The following is a 26417-nucleotide window of genomic DNA, read 5'->3' as shown; positions in this document are numbered from 1 at the left end:
TTCCAAACCTCATATCATATTATTCTGTATAGTACATTTGAAAAGTTATAAATAAACAATTTTATGGATGAACAACTCCATTGCACAATCTCTTTGCTTATTCGAATTACGAATTATATATATTATATAAAAATAAAAATTCGAATTATTACAAATTTCGAATTAAGGATGTTTGAATTAAAGAGATTTAACTTTTTCTTGCAATCTCAGTGGCCATAAAAAGGCCCAGAATGATTGTTTTGATAATTTTTGCTGTTGTGTATTTGTGGACTATGGCGTAAACTATGAAAAGTTCTATTATCAGTAAACCATTTTCATTCAAGACAATAATTCAGGAAAGCAAAAATTATTTATCTGTTTACTCTTGCCAGGTTTTATCACTTATAATCGATCGAAATACACTACTTTGTTACATAGAATAAAAGCGGCTGTGATTTGCTAACATCCAAAAATATACAACTATATTAAAAATTCTTAAATATTATACAAAATTTAGAATTATGTAGATGATCTTTACTAAATATATTATAAATATTTAAATCCAATTAAAGGCCACAATTTTAAGTTAATTTCTAGAATAGTTAAATCGACATGCACATCATGCAATCAATTTTTAAAAATAATATTAAATTTTCTATCACGAAACGCGTGTAAGTCATTTTAATGTATTTTCATGGGTTTTTAAGGATCAACAAATTAGACAACCAGAGACAGTGATGTTTTGTAGACTTTTAACATTGTACATAATATCTGTAATTTTATTTCAATTTTCAAGAAGATGGAATTCTCGAAAGATAACAAATCAACAAAATGTGGTTTTGAAATAGTGGAATTGTATTTTTTGTAGATAGATACTTTTGTCTGACATTAGAAGTCCGAATAGTCAAGTTACTTATTTAGGTAAATAAAATTATAGTATAAAATCATGTCTTCATTGTGAGTTAGGATTTTTGTTAAGTTTGTTTAAAGTTATCAATTTTTGTAAGATATGATTTTGACAAATGGATTTGAAAGCTATCTAAAAAATTTTCAATCACACGTAAAACTGTGCTAGATAAAGCCGTAAAAATTATTAATTTCATTAAAAGTCGATCATGATAATCCTAAAATTATATGTGAGAATATGGGTAATCTAATCACCACTCAGTCCTGCTTTTGAATTTAAAAATCTGGTGGCATCGAAAGGTAAAGTCCTCATTTGAATCATTAAATTGTGGCAAGTGTTGTTGATATATTTCCAGTATGATAAGATTTCGATTAACAAATATTTTTTGGCTATCTACAAATGCACACATCGCGCATTTCTAATGCACAAGATTTTGAATCTTAGCTATGGAGAAAAAAAAGACTTTTCGTCTGAGGTGCAGTTTTAGTTTTTTGTGTGCTATGATACAATATTTAAAGTGTTCCGTTATGTTGTACAATATATAAAAGGGTTTTGCGAAAGAAATTAATTGAGAACGCTGAGTTAGAAAGAAACCTCGTAAAATTAGAAAACATGTTAAAAAAAATAATTAGATTTATATTAACATTACGTAATAAACTGACGATTTCATTATCTAATCTAAAATCAGTAATGCATGTCTATCTTAATAACTGTATTTACAAAATATGTCCATTTGTTTTTTAAATATAACTAAAATATTTCATTTTCACAGGGTCTGTGCAACATGTCTAATTATATTTGAATTGACATGCGATGGCAGGTACCACCAGGAATGTAGAATGTATTGCTGTCCAGGTCACTCAGAAGACAGGCTGTCGGTTGAGCTGGAATCCACAGAATGAGGATGCTATGCGGAGCTGAGCAGTTCACTGCAGGAGGTAACAAAATACAGTCAAGAATGTGAAGAGGAAAATAAAATTTTCAGTAATCAAAACATATTTGAATTTATGCTATAATTTTGGGTGGTTTACGATGAATGAGATAAGGTCTGTTTGAAAAGTTTAATAGTATAACTCATTTATTCAATAAACCATACGAGTTATCTACAAAGTGCAGTACAACTTATATGCTGCACTTCCCCCTTACTTATTAATAATTACTTTTAATGTTTTATACCAGTGGTACACAACTCGCGGCCAATGGCCCACATCATTTATTGTGGCTCACTGATAAAATGAAATAAAAAAAAAAAAACTAACATCATAATTACCTAGCTTAGATTTTCAGTGAAACATGGTAAAATACTTTCATCCGATAATTGTTATTTTGTAAGTTTACTGTCCTGCGAAGCAACGAGGTTCAAAATTTTTCATTGCATTCATGGAGACGACCATACAAACCAAAAGTATTCAGTTTGGGCTCACATGCATCACAGCGGTATAAAATCGCATTGGCTAAAAACTGTTCCATACTAATCAGCCAATATCAAATTGGTTGCATACCATAACATCACTGTACAGGCCAATTGTCGTAAGCCTCACTTTTCACCAAAGTGACATTTTGATGGTAATGGACTTATTGCATATTCTTACACGAACTGGCCAAGTATCATAAATCCAATGACATTATTAATGGACAACGCACTCAGTACAGTAGCGAGCAAGTAAATTTGTGCATAGCGACATTCGCACATGTATAGGTAGACGTCAGGCAATTTCTATAATGCGATATCACGCACCGGGAATTCATAGCAATATCACCTTTATTGTAATGGCGTTAGAACAGTGTTTCTAGTGTCAATGTTAATTTGAGCGAACCCGTTCGAACCGAAACATTCGGCAGACCCGACAAAAAGCATCGGAAATTTATAGCAATATCACCTTTATTGTAATAGCGTTAGAACAGATTATGCCATTCGGCAGAGCCGACAAAAAAGTGAGTGTCATTTTTTTTTCCAGATGCTTCCTTCATATTAATGTCATTGCATAAATCCCAAAAAATTGTTTCATATCAAAATAATTCAAAATTACTTTTTAAGCCATTTGTAACTTGACAAAAAATATTCCAGCAAACACAAGCCACTGGTGTGTCAATAAAAGAAAATTCTCAATTTGTAATAAAATAAATATTATATAACATAACAAGTAAATCCTATGCCCAGTTTTTTTCACTTTCTGAACAATTTGATATTTGAAGGTTACGCCAATTGGCCTGTATAGTGACGATAAGCTGACCAGTGAACGGCCCTGATTGCTTTACGAACAGTCAGAAATTGTATATACGTCAAATAATTCAGCCTGTCCTATCTAGTAAAACGATGCTGCAAACGGATATCATTGATATAATATGCTGAAGCATTATATTACCCTCGCTATAGATTGGTTTACAGCACATAATAACAATGAATATAAGACAGATTGTGAGTTTAAAAAAATGTAGTCGTGTTTTTCACTGAGGCAAGTTTTTGACTAGATTTATTTATTTTTAAGTCATTTTTAATCAATATAATATAACCACAGTATCTCTCTCGTATGCAACTAAAAAAAAATATGCGATTGTGGTGAATTACAAGAAAAAGTATAAATTGGCGCCCATACGGACATAAAGATAGTACATGCCTGTTATTATGTTTTTAATATAATACCTGATAATTTAAATTAAAATATTTTAAAATCACTTACTTTGAAAGTTCTCTCGTTGACATTCCACCGGTGAGGCCAGATCTAGACCGACTTCTACTCAATTGAGCTCGTCTCTCGGCTAAGAAAAAAAAAACAATAAATCAATACAAAAAAAATCACTGTTTGCTGTACTTCTCAAATGATTACAGTCCATTATTTTTAGAACTACAGTAGGCGCTCGGTAATCCGGCGTTCACCAATCCGGCACGTCCAATAGTTCGGCATTTTGCAACTCAGCTCTCATGCTCTATAATCCGGCAGGTTTCACATTAAACTGCCGGATTACAGAGTGAGAGCCGTTCGCTCGGCAGTTCGGCGCCCGACCTTGACAGATTATTTATTATTTCCTATAGAAATCTAATAATCTTGCATATCCATAATCTGGCATAGGTGAAAAAATATGGCTGCCGGATTACCGAGCGCCTATTGTAATTGACTTTTAGTCAACACAACTTTTTATGGCTTATAATTTTATATTATGTGGGAATTAAGTATTTAGATAGTAAAAATTTTGATTCCAGATATTTTAGGAGCTTGCAAACCATCTATGTTCAAATTACAATATGGGACATACAAGGTTTTTGAATCAGAATTAACGAATTATAAAAAATATTACACAAGTTTGATCACAATAACAATATGTCATACAACGGATAGAGTAAATCTGTGCTGTTGAAAACATACCGTCTGAAGCCATTTCCACTACAATGTGCACAACTGATCCTTCCAGACATCCTTGCGATTGCACAAACACATTTAAACAGGTGGTGCTTACTAACAATAATTATAATATACTACACATAACAGTAAATTTTAATAACAAAAAAACGTCAAAAGATATAAGATGTTACCTAAACAAAAAAATTAACCCTAAAATGAACGAATGAAACAATAAAATTTTGTGCAATTTCACAACTATGAACATAAAAGTGATACCAGATAAATGTGAATATTGACTGCTTAATCTGCAAACCAGCTAACTGCACTTTTGACCTATTTGGATGGCATTTTGTTATAAAGCACTTTTTCTATGCTCATACAAAATTTCAAATTCCTAAACCTATAAATAAATACGTTATTATTCTTCACACGAAACAGCCAACTGCAAGTGCCAAGTTTCCAATATCATAAATGGAACAACTCCGCACTTTATATAAATTTTCTAAATAGTGTATTAACTCATACTGCAGCTTATTTGTAAAAAAAATAATTTCTAAGTGTATTTTTGGAATTGTTAAATTCCACTTGACAGTTAAATTAAATTATTAAATTTTTCTCCTTCCTGAACAATTTGCCCAAATGGAGTTAGCAGGTATGCAGATTAAACAGTCGATATGTACATATACCTAATTGATTATATGTAGAAAAAACTGCTGTAAATATTTATTAACACCCACTTATCGGAGTTAACAAATGTACTGTATTCGTTTTCTTATGAATAGATTAAACTGGTTATAACGCTCTGTAATTGATTTGCCAAAGAATCATTCACATGCCGTGTTAATATTTTTTTTTGTGATACCTACTAATAGCAGACAGTGTAAGGCCATCATCCGCTCACGCAGAAACTAAAATCTGACCAACTGGTTGGTGATGGAACTCATAAACTGGCCAGTGACTGATGCTTCTCACATGGCGCTAATGAAACCTAATAATCTCATAACCTCAAACTGTCAAACCCATTGTCTTGGTCTTGATATTGGTACCACTGTTTTATGGGTGACTGGAAACTGAGAGACTGAGACTAGCATGTCGCGTCTCTTCAGTTTGGGTCGCGGACATTTTGAAACTGAGAGATTCTAATCTTGCCGTCAGCAACCGCCATTGAAATACATTAGCTAGATACTGGAGTTTCAGTCTCGTCTTTTTTGAGTATTCACGTGAGCGGATGGCCTAATAGTAAATGAATTTGGTTGACTAATGATCGGTGACCTAACGTGACTAATGATATTCTTACATGTATTTAACACAAAAATAAGTTGAAATTTTGAAATCATGCAATAAACATATTGCTAATTCTAACAAATCAATTGAATGAAAGAAAAAAATAGTTGTAGCAGTGGAATACAAGAGAAATTTTAAAAGAAGAATCTGCACAATGTCTGGCTATTTTAGACAACCACTAAAAAAATTTAAACACGTATGATAAAATTTCTTACCTCCGGCAACTCTAGGTCCTTTTTTCCTCTGTCTTTCTCTGCTGAAGGCCAAGCCGCTTGACATAGCTTCCATTAGACTGAAAGAAAAAAAATTATCATCGTTAATTTACTGTAAAAGTCCTTCATTTTGTATCTCCACTTTTATTGAAGGTTGGCATCATCTCTTGATGCGGTTATTCTGAATAATGATGTCATGTTGAAACTGAATCATTCTCAATTTTAAGTTGTTAATAGAATCGCAAATTTTTTATAAGGTATAATAGTCCAGTAGCATGGCTGAATAATTGTGCACTGTAAAATATTTGTGCACAATATAAAAGACTGATTTGTAAGATATTGAGCCGCTTCAAAATTTCCCAGGAGACTAAATTCCAAAGTATTCTATAAACACGTTCTTATTTGATTGAATTTCTGTTGGGGAATGTGTTCTATGGTGCTGAATACTAATTTGAGGTTAAACTTTTTGAAACAATTCAAATCTCATAAAATACTAAGAAAGTGGATGAAATTTAAATTTCGCTAATTCCCATCTGATTGGATTGATTTTCAATTTAGACGTGTATTTTATGGTGCTGAATACTAATTCGATATTAAACATGATATTTTCAATCGAAAACCCATGAAAAACCAGGATGTCAGCCAAAAAAATATATTTGTTTTCCTGATTAGATTGATGTTTTCAAGATCACATTCGTTCAAGTATACAAAATGTGGAGTTCACCATTTTGTTCCAAGCTAATTACATATACTCGGTGTCAAAGATAAATGTGCAAAAAGTGTCCGTCATAGAAGATTAAGATGAAAATGACTTATAAATTATTAGCAAATGATTGGTTTGTTGAAATACCTGTCCATAACTCCCTCCTGTGTAGCGTCCATATTGACGAATTGCTTGTGTCTTTTCACTCTTTCCTCTCTTTCCCTCTCAGCAGCGCCTCGTGCCTCTCGTGCCCGTCTCGCTCTCTCCTCTGTTTCTCTGATGGTCACATTATCGTGGTGTGCCGTCTGAAATATAATCATAACCTCATATTATATTAACAATGAACTAGGCCAGTTGCAAACTAAGAATCGGAAGAAGAAAGGAATACTGCTTCACGAATGAAAAGAACAGTAAAGTAATAAAAACCTATGACATTTTAATGACATAATATTCACTGAATGCATATTATTGTGATTAATAAAACCCTTATATGTAGTAGTTAGTTAAGGTAAGTTACAAAAACGCTAAATAATCATTTACTACCTTTATAACCTTAGTAACGTCATAATAGAATACATATATTTTTTAAAACTGATTCCATCACTAACCGCAAATGAGTCTTTGAATATTTTAATATCTCCAAAGAAGTCTTCAAGAGTATACTTTGCTTGGTCAAAGGCAAAGAACTCGGCGAGGTCCACATACAATTCTTCCATCTTTTTCAACATAGAGTGGAGGACGTTACATTGCGCTCGTGATTCCTCTGCAAAAGGCTAATGTGTGAAATATCGAGGAGTCAAGGAAAATACAGAGGATTCAGAGCACAAAATAAAATCATTAAAATATTTCAGGTTAAGTATTTGGCGAACAATTTTTATAAAACAGTGTGTCCGCAACCATTCAGCTCAAAACACGCACAGTGACTGACCACGTAATTCAGAGAGTCAGAGTAGCACTAGAGTATTTATTATATGTACCTCATTCATATCTCATCTGATATTTGAAACTTTAATAAATAAAAAAATATTTGCAAAGGATACAGCCATGATGGTGTAGAATTTATCATCAGCATCTTGAGGAACCTTGGAGTTAGCTAAATCTGTCTCCAGATTCTTGATGTCGGCTTCCATTTTTTTCAAAGCTTTCTGAAGATTGTCCATTGACACTCGTGATGCTCTGCAACACAAAACAATGTGAATTAACTTATACAGACAAGCAAATAATATAGAACACCTTGGCGATACAGAAGAAAATATTAACTTTTATATAGATACCAATTTGACCATACTAAAAACACTGTCATATATTGTGATACAATTTGATATCTCTTCATTAGTCCAAACAAAGACTAGAAAAATCAATATAGAATTAATTACAAACAGTATACTGACAAATATATTTACATATTATAACATCATGCTGTATCAAATAATATCCTATCGATGTTTAAGTAACCGATGGCATACTTATCAACGTGGCTGATCTCCTCGTTGAAGGTGAGAACTTCGGGGAATTTGTTCTCGATCGTGTCCACCAGATAATGGAGAAGTGTGTGCTTATTTTCCAAGTCCTTCGTCGATGTCAACTGAAACAGTTTGAGGAAAATTGTCAATATTCTTCTTAGTGTACCTACAAATATAGGAATGAGTTTGCATCATATAAAAAACGATCAATCACTGCACCCAAAATTATAACATAATTTGTAGTTATACTGCAACCACTCTACGAATGCCTACCCCGCAAGTTACTTGCAAGCAAATCACATAATCAAAGTAGATGTTTAGTTCCACAAATAAATTATATGACAGGATATACATTATTAAGGATCCAGGTGCAGTAAAAAAGTAAAAATTAAGTATTACAGTGTTAAGTATCTTTTGGAGCTAAGTCTGAACAATCTGTAGATTTTGTAGGAAAGATGTGTACATACAGATAAATGTCATTATAATTCTCTGTTTTTAACAACTTGATTGTTTTTAACAGATTGTGATTTCTTCTACTGTACACGAATCACATAGGGTAAATTTAATTATCATTTCTGACTGCTCGTACATGAAGCCTATTACATTGTTTTCTCTCACTCGGCGTCGCTTTAACTACGTTATATTTTCTGTCAAATCTATCGAACTTCACGCTTACGTGGTAGATGTATATAGAACTCAACTTTTCTTTATTAGATAAAATATATATAAAATGGTGTGTGAAAATAATTGGTATGTGAGATGTCTGCTTCATTTTTCAAATTATTTTTTGACAAAACATCCATTATACATTTAATTTAATTGTTATCTTACATTATAATATAGTTAAATATAAACAATAAACTTTTCATTGGAGTTTGCAATTGACACATATTTTGGAGAAATCTTAATCTATATAGAAAATATTTCAAGGTCCATTCATTCCCATTCCAAACAAGTTGGAGTATGTTTCTTAGTTTGTTCTATATTATGTACTATGTTCATTAAAGAATGATACATTCTTAAATCTCGCATATTATTGAATTAAAAATAATTTAATCAATAGGTACTACATAATATTATGATCACTAACCTTGGTGAGGAAACTGATTTCGAATCCAAAGGCTCCGGCGTTCTTAGATCCCGTATTCATGTAGTTTCCTAGAAGAAGCACCAGCTCCAAGATCTTGGCAAACTTCCCGCTTGCTTTCACTTCTTCACATGCCGCTGTTCCCGACACAATATCCTAAAATCATAACATTGGAGGTTATAACTGTTCATAAAATTTTAGTGTACAATTTTGGGTACTATAGGTGATTCAAATTCAAATCGATACTGAGCCAGAGTTATTAAATTCATAATTACAATGATGATAATTTTCTTCATTTTCATATCTTCAAGATGTCCTAGTTACATCTCTTCCAAGATTGCTGCATAGAATCCTTGGCACGCGCCTCAAAGGTATCGATCTTCCATCTATATGTTTCCATTATGGTCCAAGTATCAACACAGCCGAACTTTAGTTCATTTTGATACAGCACTGCTTTTCCAAATTTTGTTAAAAGTAAGAAAAAATATAAATGATAAGATAGATATTTAACTAAAATACCTGCAATGGAGTAATGCATAGAACACTCATCTAAAAACAAGAGTTGTGGATTTGAATCCTGTAACTAACTCAAATACATCATGCTGTTTTATATGTGTATTAGATTTACTGTCAAACAGAATAGTGGTAATTATGCAGTACCTAGTGCGACACGTGAAAAAACTATTCTCAAACAGCGCAGCTAAAATTAAATTCATCCAGTGATATTCAAGTTGCCGCAAAAATAGACCCGAAAATAGTAATATCTCGCAGATTCGGCAGGGTTAATAATAATGCCTATATGTATTCTGCTGCCATATTAGTGATTGAATGAATATATTATGTGTTTGGTCCCAGAGCATGGCCACAATCAGTTAAGAGAATGGCTAACCATCATTCCTCATAAAAGCTTTATTCCGATAACTTCCTCTCTGTGTGGCCCACAATATATTTCCATATGCTTTGCCTTGGAAAGAATCCTAAATATTATCGTCGTATACTTAACACTAACAGTCTGACTTAACGTGATATGTAAATCAAAAGCTCACCGGTTTAATTTCGGTGACGAGTTCCTTATAATGCTGCTTGAACGAGAGACTCTTCAATCTTGGAAGTAATCTCTTCACATCGGCTACTGTTACAGCAAACTGCTCCGCCTCTGTCAGGTCTTTGTATGAGTCTTTCAATTCTGACAGCTTCTTCAATTGTTCTGGTGGAGGTAAATACTATAACATAGAAAAAGAAACATGAAAAAACCATTAGGAATCTAATAAATAAGATCTTACTATAGATATACCATCATAAATCGTCAGGTGTTCGAATTTAGAACTAAGCTCATCTCAGTATAAAAATTATGAAATCATATGTCAAATGTTAGCATGTGGCGCCCTCACTCAGAGAACAACTTATACTGGTGGATCTATAGCGATAAGATGATCACAAACTCTAATACAATAATGAATCTCCCTTAGATGTAGATGTAATGTAATAATATTTTTATGTCATGTGTGTTTCTTCTTTTTTTTAGGTTGGGTTTAAATCTCACCTGTATCAAAAGATCTAAAATGTTAGAGGTGAGGACTTCAGTGTCGCACTTCATGAGACATTTCCTGACTGCCGAGTAGGACATGTGTTTCAACGCGCCTCCAAGGAGAATGGAAATATTCTGGGCAGCCTTAGGGTCCAGCACCTTCAGGTCTTTCACCTTTTTCATTGTGGTTACTCTGTAATGAAAAGAATACAGTAAAAGATGATATGGAGATGTATTCATAGAAACTAATTATATTGCTACCTATGGTTGTAAATAAGATTAGTATTATAAAATATATACGGTGAAGTGAAAGAAATTGGTAACTGTGTTTAGTGCCTTGTCGTTGCAATAAATACGGCTGTCAGAAATATTCAAGTCTCTCTTTCTTGGTGAACGATGTGAAATCTTGTGATTATTACAGCCACCACCATTAATAGTGGTTTGTACCAAGAAATAAAATTAGGACCAGCAAATAAAATTCAACTAAGACATACCGTAAAACCTCAATGATACGATTAATTTTAAATTTATTGTTATTCGTATTATCGGTTAATTTTATGCAAATTTCTACCTTGAATTCGAAATTCGTAATTTTAAATTCAAAATTAGTAATTTGTATTATTCATAGTTTGTGGAAAATAAACCATTATTTTGTCAGATTTTACATACACACGTAATATATTTTTATGATCATTTTCAACACTTCTCGCCATGCTTGTGTGATACATATCGACTGTGCTGAACCAAAATAAAGTTAGTGACAATTTGAAAAATTACAGGAGAAATTTAAAAAAAGAATTTTATTGGTTTTGTCATAATACATTTTTTACTACCTGCCAAAAAATAATTGTAAATTTGTCACAAAAGAATCCTTGCTGATGCACTTTTATAACGCCAAAGATGATATTCAATGATCGCCTAACACCTTGACTTAACACACTCGATACATAGATATAAAGATTTATCGTGCTTAGTTTTAGATACATTTTGTATGGTTCTTTGAGTTCAAAACAATACTTTATTAAATCCTTACCTATCAGGCGCATCTTCAGACTTTTTCGCCTGAGGCCTGGATGAGAACTTCTGAGCAAGCCCACCCAGTATATCGGGGGAGGCGAGTCTATCCTCTTTGATGCCCACCCAGAATGACTTCTCGGACATGCGCTGCGGAATGATGGATTTCCAGTTGGCCCGCTTGAGTGGACCATCGACCTCGTACTTCTTCTTCGGTTTCATGCCGTGCGGTAAAACATCCGGAATGGGCATCATCTGCATAAAGAGACAATGTTGATTATTTGAGGAACTAAGGATCAACGGAATCAAAGTGGAGTAAATACACACTTTCGATAGACACACTTTTACAGTTAATATTATTGTGTATTACATGTTGGTCGATTGATTTTGGAATTTGTGGTAAGTAAAAACTGAACAAGGTAACATTAGCATTTATTCATTCAATTTTATTTTTCACTACCAAAGAGCGATAACTCACACCGTACCACATTTGCTACCACAGGGAGTAGTTGCAGGCAGCTAGTATTATTATTTAAGGTTTAGTGAATACTCACAGGAGGTGGGGGCATTCCCATTCCGAAAGCCGGTGGTGGGGGGCCCATTCCGGGAGGAGGTGGCGGAGGGGGTGGGCCACCGCCCCCTCCTGGGAATGGCGGCGGAGGAGGAGGCATTTGACCTCCCATACCTGTAACATAAAAACAATTGTTATTTTTATGACTTTCGATTAGGTACACTGACAAAATTGAAATCAAGAGCTAATATAATAAACTATAGTGGTTTTATAGAAACAGAAGTATCAACATGTCAAGGCATTGGAAAGGTTAAAATCAGGGAACACAATAATAATGCTAAGTATGTAACTTCTGGGTATGTTCATCTCCTTAGAACAATATTGCACATACAATGGATTTTTAAGAAATTGTGAAAATGTCCTTAAGTAAAATTACGTAGTATTTTTGGTATATATTATTGTAAAAAATAACTTCCCTAATTTAATTTCGACAAAAGTGTGAGTTAATAAAATAGTAGATCAAAATAATTAGATAAAATTCATCATATTATAGAATAGGCTTTTAGCTAATTTTGCATGTGTTTAAAGTATTCATCATTTTTGACATTTCATAGAACAATCAGGGCCATTCATTGGTCAACTTATCGGTATTAGCTGGTATGCAGCCAATGAGGTGTCGGGTGACTGGCATTGAACAGTTTGCAGCCAATGAGGTTTTATATTACTAAGCCAAAACTTAATGTTGACTCTGTGAGATTTCTCTATGAGTACAGTGAAAATTTTTTAAACCTCATTGGTCCCAATAAATTAATATGTACTTCCCTATAATTTGTAAAAAAAAATACAAAACAAAAACTGAATTACAGAAATCAAAAAAAATAAACAATAGACAAGTTGTGTAACATAATTAGTTGATAATATAAGAAAATACAAATAATTAGGACAGATAATTGTATGAAGAAGTCTTACAAGTGTTACAATATCACCCATGCAAGAATTTATAAAATAATTATCACCAAATTAATTGATTTCTCGCAGACATCTGTGTCAATTGCACAAAAACAAAATATACTAATTTTTATTCATGTGTTGATTGATGGCTTAAGTGTAAAATGATATCTCACCGGGCATTGGGGGTGGTGGAGGGCCGCCGCCGCCCATTCCAGGCATGGGGGGAGGGGGCGGACCCACAGAGCCTGAAAGAGAAACAACACCCAAATAAGCCGATGCCTTTTCTCGCTTTATTAACCTTTCCCGTCCTGTGATGTCAAGCCACATCTTTAAATATTCCATATTTCAGTTAATATCCAATCCATATTTTAGTTAGGTACTGTGATGGCAGACGGTTATAATTGCTGTTTTTTTCACTTTTTTAGTTTTCTTCCATAATATGTTCCAAATTTTACATTCTTACTGGCGTATGCATATAACAGCAAACTGCATTCATGCTATTTAATGCAAATTTGCATGCATAAACCTAAATAGAGCCCGTTGAGTAATGACGTCACGTCGCTGATGTAATACGAGTCATGCCGTGACTAATGTTACCAACTTTAAAATTTTGCTTCCCCGATAATTAATTTAATATTTTGAAATTGTGAATAAGTGTAAAAATGTGCAAACGGTACCATATAAATTTAATAATTATAAATGAATAAATATCACGAACTTTAAATAATTTATGTGTTATATCATATTTATTTTATACTTCTTAACCCTTTCTAAGCGTTACGAATCCCGACTTAGTACAACAGTGCGCGTTGTGATTTCAAGCATCAATAAATCGTAATAAATGTCAGTCAAACATACACAAATAGAGTAGTAAAAAATCGGAGTCAAGTTCAAAAATGATTATGACAGAACCTAATATTTTATGTGACTCTAAAAATAAACATTCGTCGCCTAAATCTGATAAGAAATTACGAACAAGACTTCTTCATTGAAAAAATGCCAGCTTACTCGAGCGGCGCCATGACACTTACGAAATGGTGCTGGACTAATGCGTCGATGACAGATTAACAAGTGTAAGAACAGTTCAGTATTCTTATAGTCTACCGGCTACCATTTCGACAAATATGCCATACACATAATGAATAATAATATGGTTTATGACTTTTATGAGCATTTTTGTTGAGTGTGTTGAAAAAATATCAGTCATAAATAACTCATTTTTATAGCATCCAGGACATCTCAAACTGTGTAACTTTTGTTTGAACTCGCATACACATTGCAGCACTGCAGGCCGAGTATAAATAAATCATCCTTGAGAACTACTGGCTATTTGAGAGTGATGTACTTACCACCAGTGCCTGGTTTGTACCCAGTGTTGCCAACCGTACTATAATTATAGTATTTGTACTATAATTTTGGTCCGCGTACTATGTACGATATAAAATAGATATAGTACGCCCAAAATACTATAATTTTGTCTTCGAAAATTTGGAAATCTGCGGCCCGCGCCGAAATATTTTTCCTAAAAAAAAACGAGCCGACTAGAAAAATGAAAAATCGGGAACCTGCGGCCCGCGACGAAATATTTTTCCTAAAAAAAACAAGCCGACCATGAAAAATTGGGAACCTGCGGCCCGCGGCGAAATATTTCTCCTAATAAAAACGAGCCGACTATGAAAAATTGGGAAAATTTTCATTTTCAACAGATGACAACGCGTACTATATTTTATCCCCAAATACTATAATTTTGGAGGCTCTGTACTATAATTCCACTTTCAAAATATGGCAACACTGTTTGTACCTACCATTGACCCCGAACTGAATGGAATCGAATGACACATAGTTTATATAACAAAATGGTTTATTTTTCGAATACCTATTACAATTCGTAAAATATTAAATTTCAAACACTTTTTGCACTTCTAAATGCTTTATAGTCACCACAATTTTATTTTCAAGTTCATTTGTTTTTTTTTTATTATATTACTTCAATAACCTGGTACTAGAATAGGTAATCTCTTATTTTATTATAATGACGTGATAGTAAGTAACTCGAGTTATTTTCGACTATAAATATAAGAAGAATTCTACATAAAAAAAATAGTAGTCATGAATCAAACCCTTTTGAATAGTATTACGAAAAAAATAATTCTCAAGTGTCTGTCTCACACCAGCAGACGATGATTTGCCGCGCAGTGTATAAAAATTCAGTAGCGCGGGACCTGGTGTTTGCGTAATACGACAATTTCCGCATTTATGCGGGAACGGGCGTCTGAGTGTTTTCTTTATAAATGGCTGATAACTAGGGTAAATAAATAATTTTTGTCTGTTTCACCTAATACTATAACCAGAAAATAGTATTTAAAAATGTTAATCAATGATAAACAAAGAGACATATTAAATCGCGGAATTCTAGGTATATTTAAATGACACCTGGTTCAAATTATTTTCCGAAACTATAAACTCGCGGATAATATACTGGCAGATAGGCGAATGAATGCAATCTCCAAAAGCATTCCTTTTGTAAAAATATTTTGTAAATTCACTTTGATCAATGTAACTTTCGAATATTCTATTTAACAGTTTACGCACCAAATAGTTTTTCAATCACTAAAAAACAATATAACTTATTATATCGCAAACTCGTATCGTTACAAACACGTCAGTCAAATGTCTTCGGCGCACATGCACTAAGAAGCGATAAGACACTATATACGCGGCAAATTTGAATTGGCCCGATGACTGATATATTTTTATTCAAGACACGCTCCCGAAAAATATTTATTTAAATTAGATAGAACAAAAGTTTAGGCTATCCATTGACAGATGTCAAGAGAAGGATGATTTTTAAATAAATTAAATCAATATTCGAATTATTCGCGCCTGGCGGAAAGCAGTACTAGGCAAACGAAAATCGAAATGACTTTAGTCAGCTGACGCGCGGATGACTCGCGCGTATAGGCTGACTAAAGTCAGTTGCCGCGTTAGAAAGGTTAATGCACAAAAGGATAAGGTATAACCAGTAAACATTTCCATAATATCGCAATACAGCTTCGCAGGCTCATTGACAATATTGACATTTCCATCGATCCTCGATATTATCTGTAGGTATACATTTTTACAATTTTAGCATTTTTACCATCATGAATCCATCTATAGCCCAACGACGACGGGCAGTTAACTTCAATCAAGACGAACTAAACCTACTAAACACTTGTTGTGATGAACTCATTTTAGACGTATATTAAAGTGACACTGATAGATCGCCGCCATTTTAAGTTTGGTGCGTATTACCGTACGCATCTTCGTTACGTATGCATTTTTTATAGTTTTCTTATTCGGCTGATAAACCATTAACTGCATTGAGTGCGGTTCTAGACTGTATGAATACGGCTGTTAGATGTGGCAATATTAGACATGCAACTTTATTGGTCACAAAGTTACATTAAAAGATATATGCATCTGAACAAATGAGAAAAAAAGTTGATGTGGCAAAAAGATATATTAATTAACTTAAAATGCAAAATAAATAAAACTTCAAATTTTTAAAGGAAATGATTTGAGGTTTGTGTTGGAATGTTAATTCCGCTTATTTTGATATAAAATACTTAAAAATATCTTATAAACTAACTCTTGTCAAACTGATTTCAAAACTTTGTTTTTGCTCTCCTGTATAATGGTGTAAACAGCAGTTATAACCGTTTGCCATCACAGCACTGAGTTATCCCTAGAATAATTACCAATACAAATAGCAGATAATGATGAATAAATACGTATTTATAAATCCTCATTTCCATTTTAACATTCAAACCATCTTTTTGTGAAACTAAAATATGGTAACACAATATGACAGCACAGTAAGAGAAAATTTAATTAGCAGTTTTGTTGATATGTTAATATTATAATATTGGATAATTTGGGTATCCAATCAGTGTTGCCAACGGTACTATAATTATAGCACAATATTATAGTTTTAAATCCACGAAAAATGTAGCAGTAATAATAAAAATTATTTAGATTAAAACTTAGGTATATTTTTTTTTATTAAACTTTTTCATATTTATAATAAAATAAGAACGGTTTCGTCTTACAACATTATCAATTATTGATCTTTACACCAGGATATAATAGTAAAGAAAATTAATAATAGTATGTTGCATATTTAAAGAATAAATAATGTTTAGTTGCACATGATAAATTTTAATAAGACTCTCACCAGTGTCACATTAAAAAGTTAAAGTAAGTAATAAAAGATACAACATGTAAAAATTGTTGTGAAAAAATTATAAATAGGAACATTATTAGGAACAACAGAATTAGGAACAAACTCACCTGGAATTGGTGGTGGTGGGGGTGGACCGCCTTGTGGACTCTGAATACTCTGAAAATATAAAAATTATTTTATCAATTTTAATTACACATTATTTGTTTTTGATCACACTTAGTTTTGTCTTTTGTTAAATGTAAACTTTTATATTTTCGACGACACATCACCACCGTCATCAAGGGAACTAAAAATCACTTGTGCTGTTTTATCTACACCTCTATGCCCTTTCACACTACATAGATCATTAATATTGAGGGCATTCATCAATAATTAGAGTGCGGCAAGTATAACGTGAAGCGTGGCCGTTGCGAGAACTTCAATCGTGCCTAGCCCTCTCCTCTTCGTTCCCTTCGCCGTACAATTATTTGACATTCGTTATTTGTGCGTGCTGCAAGTTCGTGTAAAGTATTTAAACGTGTTAATAATGCAAAAAATGTTGAAAAGTGGTTGTAGCAGGAGGATGTGTTATAACCTGCTGCGAAGACGAAAGAAAACAAAATGAGCTCACTGGGCCTATAAATAAGGCCGATGATAGAGTCACTGCAATGACAGATAGATATTCTTTGACATTTCAGTGTTAACAAATAACTAAAAATATCCCGACAGATTGGAAAAATATTGTTGTCTGGTATTGCATTCGATATTAACCCATAGCTTACGGGCCGCACAAAATTGTGTTTTTGCTAATTACTTTTCAAATGCAAATTAACACGTTAATTAAAAAAATAATTAAAAAGGCCCGTAAGCATTGTGTTAACATTCTGGTAAGAAAAAAGTCTCCTAATTCTGGCAATCCTTTAAGGTGATACATCAGTGAAACGGCTAATAATTTTCAACTATAGGCGCGATGAAATTTTGGACTCGCTGCCATTCGGAGAGAGAATGTCGAGCAGGAAACACGTCAATTTCTTTCGTGATGGCGACAGGCGTTTTAATTCTTAAATCGTGTAAAGATGACTAAAAACGTTACCCATTTACTTTAAAAAGAAAACATGTCAATGAATATATTATTGTTGTTACTGATAGAACAATAAACAGAACTTTAAATGGACACATGTTGGATTTATATGACAAATTATATTTCGTTTAACATGCGTCATTTGCACCCGCGACCCGCAATCCGCGCATCGCCTAGCCACGATCTTTTTAGACCGTGCCTCAACTGAGGTATAACCTTAATATATCGCAGCGCCACTACGGCGGCCATGACACTTCAAGTTATAATTTTTGCAGTCTAGAAGTATGCTGATTCGCAATATTTCAATTGCTGGAAAGATACTTCTGAACCTCTCTTATCTCGATCCATCTGAACCTCCATCCACAGTGTAACTTCTATATATCAGCTGTCACATAATATACGTGACATATATACTTCTAATAATTGATGGATGCATCCATTTTAGCTTATTTCTTATTTTTTTTAAGCGTCAATACAAAATACTGTATTTATGTCCGATGACATAATATTATTGTTCCAATTGGGTTTTTTGCCATTTAATTGACTTTTCGGATTATTTGGGTTTTCAGGGTTTTTATCCGCTACACGATACATATTATTGTCACTAAACCACAACATATGGTTAACTATAATAACATCTTATCTATTACGATGATAAAATAAAAATGTAATTCCCGATGTTTCAAAACACTTGTCTATTCATTCAAAGAAAATACATTTTTACATATACATTACGAGTATTTATGACCTATATTTATTTTAATGCGCCATCCGCTAGGAGAAATTATTTACAATCGACCTTGTATATTCATACATCAAGTCGGGTGAGATAAATGACAACACAGTCAACGCACTCCCACACATTAAAAGTTGAATATCTATCGTATTTATTTTGTATGGCAAAGTTGTAGATGTCTGTACATTGATATTGGAATGATCTGAAGCTATGCAGCAAAACATGCTTTCTATAAAAATCTGCTAATTTGAATGATTTATACCTTGGCAATAGCACCAATGGTATTTCCGGTGAGTGCTCCAGGATTGGCCTGCCCGATCTGCTGCAGCTTGGTTTCGAGATGAGCTACCTTGGCCTCTGCCTCCTGCCGAGACGCCAGTGCCTGCTCCAGCTTCTCATTCAACTCCTCGAATCTTCTTTCGTCTTCTGCACGGGATTTTTCTACACGACAAAAAATAATATTGATAATAAGTACATTGGAGAGTTTGTTTATTCATCACCGTGATTAATTAAACAGTTATAATATGTACTGAAATTTGACATCAAATCGCTATGGTCGGTCTATCCCCAAACATTATAAAATACAGTAATTCTATAATACTGGAGAAATAGTGTACTCTATTTTTTTTTCCGTATAAGGCATCTATTTTCACAAACCGATATCTACATATTTATGGTCATAATTTAACAAAAAATGTATACCTACATAATATTATGTACATATCCGAAAAAACTGCTTAAAAACGTGACTTACATTACAAACCGATTAATTAAAATGACACTAATGAATGCTGTTATGTCAAATTTTATTTTTCTAATATTTATTGCAATAAAAGGTTAATTACTAATTAAATTGGGCATATTATTTTTTAAATAATATATACTTAGTATAAAACGAAATACAATGTTAAAACCAACCATTTACACCAAAAACACAAAAATGTCTTTTACCACAAATATTCAATTGTACATTTATCAGTATATGGAAATAGACACCTCAAATAGTAATTAAATTCTATTGTCATTCTTCAATTTCTCAAATATGTTGTATAAAAAATATATATTATGACGAATATTACAGACGGTATCTTTACGTACCAACTAATCCATCGATGAGAGGTTTAACATCAATATTGAACTTTGCGGTGGCTCTGAAGTCGGGATCGTAGCCGTTTCTGTGCAGTACTATTTGCGTTACGCATTCCTCAATTAGTTTGTAGTACGCAGGTCTAAATGAAAAAACATTATATGTCAACATAAATCATCCAATGTTCGAATTCGGAACTAAGCTCATACAAATACTAAATGATTTGCCAAATGTTAGCATGTAATACCCTCACTCAGAGGACAAGTTATATTAGCAGATCTATAGTATTTATTACAATTGTTATGTATCCAGATACAGAACAGTAACAGAATGTTGACTTCAACTGTTTGTTGATGGTTAATATTCGAATACCAACAAATATTTCATTTATGATGTACTACCACATATTCTTACTGTGCATTAAGTAAATTAGATTAGATTTTCCAATCCATTAAGGCCATCCACTACTGTCCGACAAGAAGATCTAGGCAATAACCGGAAGTCACTAGAGTCGAAGTGCGATTAACTTAATAGAAGGGGCTTGTTAGTTCACAGTTTTGACATGTGGACAACTCGTCGATAACCGGAAGTCGTTGCAGTCGAAAAACGGTTAAAATCAGGAGGGGCTTATTTGTTCACAGTCTTAACACGTTGACAAGAAGATCTTGTTCGACAGTAGTAGCGGAATGATCCGTAATTCACAGATGATGCAAACATACTATTTACCATAAAATGCATGATATCAAATCTAAAATTGAAAATGATGACTCTTTTTAACATTATTTTCGTGACTGTACTAATATTCATTGAAATACTTTCTTTTTCGAGTGCAAGCATTGAGTTTGTATGTTTTTGTAATATTACGATTATAATTACAATCAAACGCATGAAAAAAATTTGAAGAGGACAATTTTTTTTTTTCATAAGAATTGATACCTACGTACATATTATTGCTTTTTTATAAGTTATAAGACAAGTAGTATATTAATTACCTAATCGCATGGTCATCCCTGATGAAGAGGAGGTGCTGAAGAATGGACAGCAAGTAGGGTTCGGCAGCTGTATCCAGAGTCAGGTTCTTCACCAGCTCAAAGCAATCGTTCACATCTTCAAACTCCAGCCTGCAAATAAATTAGAAAAACTTAGGATTTTGGCCACACCTATTCTGATGATTTACTAGACTGAGTATAATCCCTGATATATTTGATATTAGGTGGATAGAAATTTTTCAATTATCACCTGACACTATCAAATCTTCCGATGAACTCGTCATGGTCCTCCTCAGCGTGGTGGTCGAAGACCGTCATCTGGATCTCTAACGATCGACCAGCATTCTGTCTTAACTTTTCTGTTAACAGAATGAAAAAAATACTTAAATATATAAAACCAATATTAAGTGGTGTACGGAGGAGAAAAAAAGATTGACTCCAGACTATCTATCATGCATCCATTTAACAAGAGGTCACAAATCTCTACATCAATTAATCAGCGAAATCTACAAAATCTACATGGTTTGCAATTCTCACAAATCATTCATTTGTTTTTGGTTGGTGTTTGCTTATATAATCGGCATTCAATATAATCTTCCAAAACTATATATTTACTCAATTTCTGTAATTTACCAATTGTAATTATTTGACAGTAACTATCACTGTCTTTAATGGTAATATACTATTTATTATTTCTTATTTGTCTGAAAATCAACTGATTAACTTGTAAAACCCACTTATTTAAATAAGTATTACTATGCATTAAACCTAAGTATTTGACCTTTAGAAAGATAAAAATCCATTTTTCTCACCAATAACGTCATAAAAACCAGCCCTCATAACTTCGTTCCGTAAATGCATTCTGAAGTCTAATTCATCCGGTTCGGTAATGATGGCATTTAGGAGTTGCATACAGCTCACCTTGAAGACAAATTAAAAATAATCAGCGTGTTTACTTAATCATAATTTAATATATCATAATATGTACACATAATATTCAAATGTAATAAATAATATCATATAATTATCAATTAGTGATAACATTTTTTACCTTCAAGGGTTCTGAATCGCTTTTCAATCCTTTGATGATGGGCTGAAACCTTTCTCGGTTTCTGTTTTCCCCGTTTATAGTAACAGCTTCGAGAACTTTCTCGTGACCCTCCGGAATTAAACATGTCGCAGCTAACACCTAAAAAATAATGAAGCAACAATAGTTACTCTTATAAAAACTGGATAATTGTGTTTTTCATTCGACAAGGTAGGTCACCAACGACTCGATAATGATGCCCAAAAAAAGTGTTACATTTGAATCACATAATATCGTCTATGCAAGTTCAATACCGCGGAAGAACCATTTGTCAAAATGTTCAGGAGAGACAAAAAACCTTGCAATTTCGTCAATAAAAAAGATAAAAAATAAATTTATATGCAGTTTATTGTGTCGTCCTGTTTTATATTAGAAAATATATTTTTACCATCGTATGCGTCTGTGCAAATTTATTGCTATAGGATTATTTTGTAAATCAGTTGGACCTTACGCGGTATTGCCGCAACTCTCTGCTCGTCCGCTGTATTGGATCTTAGGGATATACGCGGTCTTGCTTGCTTCTTTAGTATGGATAATTCATACGCGGTATTGTTTTTAATCGAGTGCAAGTAGTCGATTGGTCAATTTCAAAATTAAAAAAACATTTCTTTCAGTAACATTTTAGTCAATGATTCCTTTTTTTTAAGCTTTATATATTATATACTAGTCTAGTACAGAAGGTTTTATTCAATGTCTTTGGTTCCACTTTGACTTTGAAACAATCGCCAGAAGTTTACCACCGTTCGAGACGAGCAATCAACATGTAATTTATTCAAGTAGTTATAATATTTACTATTCACATTCTTGTACAAATTTGAACAGCGTGCGTTGGATTGTAAGTGGTATGTGACGTAAAACAATCACAATTAATACTATCTGTTGAAAATACTGATTGTTTTGTTTGGCAATCATTCTGAGGTTGATTTGATTGGAAATTTTTAATTATTCCCGCGTGTTTGATATCATTACTTGACAGTTAAATATGGAAAGTTAATGGAAGACAGAACTAAATATTGAATGTGCTTAACCAAATAATGGAACTTTGATGTAATTTCAAATTAGTCTCCTATAAAGTTGCAAAATTATCACCTAATTTGGCCAAACAATCTCAATAACAAGTCTCAACAACAACAATATTAAAAGTAGAGTAATGTGGCATATGCGTATTGGACAAAATGCGGAAAGATTACAAAAGAAACAATGGATAAGGAAGCATGTGGGTATATGTGATTTGATAGGTGGTGTCACCAAGCCGATGAATCGGTAATAGGATGGATATTTCGAACGACGAATGACGAATAAATACCCAACAAAAAAGACTGACAAGTGTGTATAAAGTTAAGAAAGGTTTTCACCTTACAGTGAATCGATTCTGGTTGATGGAGATGGGTTTTGGACACATTTATTGAAACCAGTTAAAAAAGTTTAAACTAAATTAATTTATACCTTAGCGGCTTCTATCATGCACAGTGGTTTGGCGGGATCCAAACTTCTTGCTAAGACAATGAGCGCCTCGTGTTTCTCAAAGACGGCTCTAATTCCAACCGTGTTGTTCATTATTGCACTTAAACATCTGATGCACTCGTATTGCGGCCTATCGTAACGCCCATCACTGTAAAATAAAAGAAACACAATACTTATAGACAATAGTTCCGTTCTTTCCAAAACATTAAAAAAACCTTACATTAAAAAATTTAAAACATTGGTAGATGGCTAACTAAAATGTAGTCATTTAAAGAATAAATTCATGGGATTGTTTACCTGAAAAATCCTATCCCAGAACTAATGCAGCATGAGATAAAATAAACAATATCAGATAAACACAAAAAATGGCAGCCAAAGAAAAACCTGTCTTTCAAGACAATAGGAAAAAACAACCAGAATATGGTCACTTTATCTAGTGGTGATTTACATAGTTTGAGAATTGATTGTGAGATTTATTTTGTGAAGAATAAAAGTATTCTTTTAAAAAACAAGATACAAGGTTAAACCCTTGAAGTACACCATGAAATGCTATTTACAAATGAATATCGTCGTTTCCATTGCAAAATTGAATATCTGCAAAATCTCAAGTTTTCAGGGGAGCACAAAAACAGTTTACAAAATGTATGGCACTTGAATCAATTCAAAAAAGGTTTTCATAATTTAATCAATAATGCAATTTTTGTAAATTGTGTTATTTTGCATGTGTGTAAAGGTGATTTTTGCGGTTTTAATTATACAAAAATGTCAAAAACGCATATTTTGCAGATATACAATTTTGCAATGGAAACGACGATATCCAACATTCAATTTATCACTAATGTAACCACCTTTCACAGTAAACATGCTTTTAAACGATCAGTTTTGCTATCCAATCAGTTTCCGTCGAGCTGTCCGTTAAACTGATGTGTAAATGCAAAACGGAAGCAGCCGACTGAAACCAAAACAGAGATGAGACAGCATGGATTTTCTATCAGTTTTCGTATCCGTTTTTAGAGTTGCCAGTTAAATGGACATGTAAATTTCTTCAAATATAGGTACTGCATTACACCAACCAATATGTTGAAAAAGTAATTATAAAAATAATATTCATTTTTAGTGGATAAAACCTACGTAAATATACAACACCGATTCCGAATTGAACTGGCAACTGAAACCTCGACTGAACGGTCAACTGATCGTCTAAACATACCAAAACGGAAACCTCGATTGTACGGACAACAGAACTGACGTTTAAAAGGACCTTTAAGAGATGACACATCACCAATACTATTAGAGGTGTGCCTTTTAAAAGAAGGGTCCAAGGAGAAACCCTTGCGGCACATAATAAAATAATTGAAATATTTACTCACTTTCTATAACATTCACTTAGGGTAGAAAGAATAACGCCTATGCCTCTCTGTCCAAACTCTTCAATCCATTTGAGAGGGTTATTGGTGAGGGATATTCGAAGGTTTTCTAGACAGGAATGTAGCTTGCCAACACTTATTTCTGATTGGCTCAGGTACGTGATGTAGTCGGATGGCTTTTCGAATTTTGATTTGCCCTCCTAAGCAGAAAAGAATTTAATTAAGAACACATTGTATAAAAAAACTGTTTTGTATATCTCTTTACCTATTAGATTAGAGCAGGGTTTTTGAGCCGTGACCCAGATTGGGGTAATGGTTTACGACCCAAGACAGAATAATGAAATAACACATACAGATAACAATGAAATAAAATTGATAAACACTATATTCTTTCAAAATATTTTCTAATAGGTGCGTGTGTTCCTGATGTGTTTACGAATTATGTATATAGATAAAATGTAATCAACAGTAATTGTTCAGGATATTACCTGTGTTACTCCTTTGTAAGCAAGAAGCATCTTTTCCTTTTGAGCTCGAGGGCAAGCTTTCAAGGGGGTCTTTTTCTCTTCCGATAGGTTCATGTCAGACTGGAAAAATAATATTAAAATGTTCATGATGATTAACAAGATTATAGATGATTTTTTGTTTCACAAAGTAAATTTAAAATAAACATGAAGAAAACCAATATTGTGTGTGGTAGCACCTGTTCCTGCCAACATTCGGCTCTGATTAATGATGGGCAGAACACCGACGAGTGTCGATAGCCTTAAATATACTAGGGGTACACATCACGGGAGATGACACTACACAAAGAGGGCTCGCAATCCAAATAGGAATCGCTAGAGCAACATTCAACTCAATGCGGGTTGTCGGGGACTCATGGCTGTACTTGGTTAAAATTAAATGCCACTTGTTCAATGCATGTATTCTGACGGCGATGATTTACTGTAATGAGTCATGGCACCTTAGGAAAAAAGATGTCTGTGGCGTACTGGATGTCCAGTGGTATGACTTTAAAAATAACAATAAGATAACAGAGCAAACCATACAGCCTCACATCACATGTAATATTGTGAGTCAATTGCTCATGGACTTGGTTCGGATAATGGCTTCATTTTACTGAAACCAACTGGTTTTTAGCGTTTTAGAAGACTACTAAATACCATATAAAGGAAGTATTCGTGCAGTTGCTACCAAAAGTTGGTAAGTCGATAATTTAGGTATTTAGAGTTAACAACGGATTATGTGTCTATATATAAATATGTATGCAAAAAAAAATCAAGGCCATCCAATATAGAGATCACGCACACAAAGCGCAAAGAAATTAGTATTATGCTTGATTTTATAGGACATGTCAAACTATCAAATTGCAATTACTCTATAACATGATTACGAGACTTACCGACTTTTGGCAGTAACCTA

General features: G+C 33.2%; 1 protein-coding gene across 13 annotated transcripts in view; it reads right to left on the bottom strand.

The window, feature by feature from the left end:
• Window positions 1–72: 72 nt before the first annotated feature.
• The window catches only part of dia (diaphanous related formin 1), a 55371-nt gene continuing 29026 nt past the window's right edge, over window positions 73–26417 (bottom strand). For all 13 annotated transcript variants that reach the window (XM_085956823.1, XM_085956817.1, XM_085956815.1 and 10 more), the window contains 23 exons: window positions 25484–25582; window positions 24999–25195; window positions 23611–23776; window positions 22129–22266; window positions 21890–21998; window positions 21328–21436; window positions 21081–21209; window positions 20100–20230; window positions 19264–19442; window positions 17313–17361; window positions 13154–13225; window positions 12073–12203; window positions 11538–11773; window positions 10520–10697; window positions 10023–10199; window positions 8980–9132; window positions 7893–8011; window positions 7467–7602; window positions 7035–7199; window positions 6574–6731; window positions 5727–5803; window positions 3568–3646; window positions 73–1815 (listed from right to left, as the gene is read on the bottom strand). In XM_085956823.1, the coding sequence (XP_085812949.1) occupies window positions 1794–1815; window positions 3568–3646; window positions 5727–5803; window positions 6574–6731; window positions 7035–7199; window positions 7467–7602; window positions 7893–8011; window positions 8980–9132; window positions 10023–10199; window positions 10520–10697; window positions 11538–11773; window positions 12073–12203; window positions 13154–13225; window positions 17313–17361; window positions 19264–19442; window positions 20100–20230; window positions 21081–21209; window positions 21328–21436; window positions 21890–21998; window positions 22129–22266; window positions 23611–23776; window positions 24999–25195; window positions 25484–25582 (3009 nt within the window). In that variant the 3' untranslated portion in view covers window positions 73–1793. The remainder of the gene's footprint in view (window positions 1816–3567; window positions 3647–5726; window positions 5804–6573; window positions 6732–7034; window positions 7200–7466; window positions 7603–7892; window positions 8012–8979; window positions 9133–10022; window positions 10200–10519; window positions 10698–11537; window positions 11774–12072; window positions 12204–13153; window positions 13226–17312; window positions 17362–19263; window positions 19443–20099; window positions 20231–21080; window positions 21210–21327; window positions 21437–21889; window positions 21999–22128; window positions 22267–23610; window positions 23777–24998; window positions 25196–25483; window positions 25583–26417) is intronic.

This window comes from Rhyacophila brunnea, unplaced genomic scaffold (assembly GCF_057557595.1).
Source record: "Rhyacophila brunnea isolate RB1 unplaced genomic scaffold, BYU_Rbru_1.0 scaffold_6, whole genome shotgun sequence".
Taxonomy (NCBI): Eukaryota; Metazoa; Arthropoda; class Insecta; order Trichoptera; family Rhyacophilidae; genus Rhyacophila; species Rhyacophila brunnea.
The sequence above is the reverse complement of the archived record's forward strand: the minus strand, read 5'-3'. Positions and strand labels throughout refer to the sequence as shown.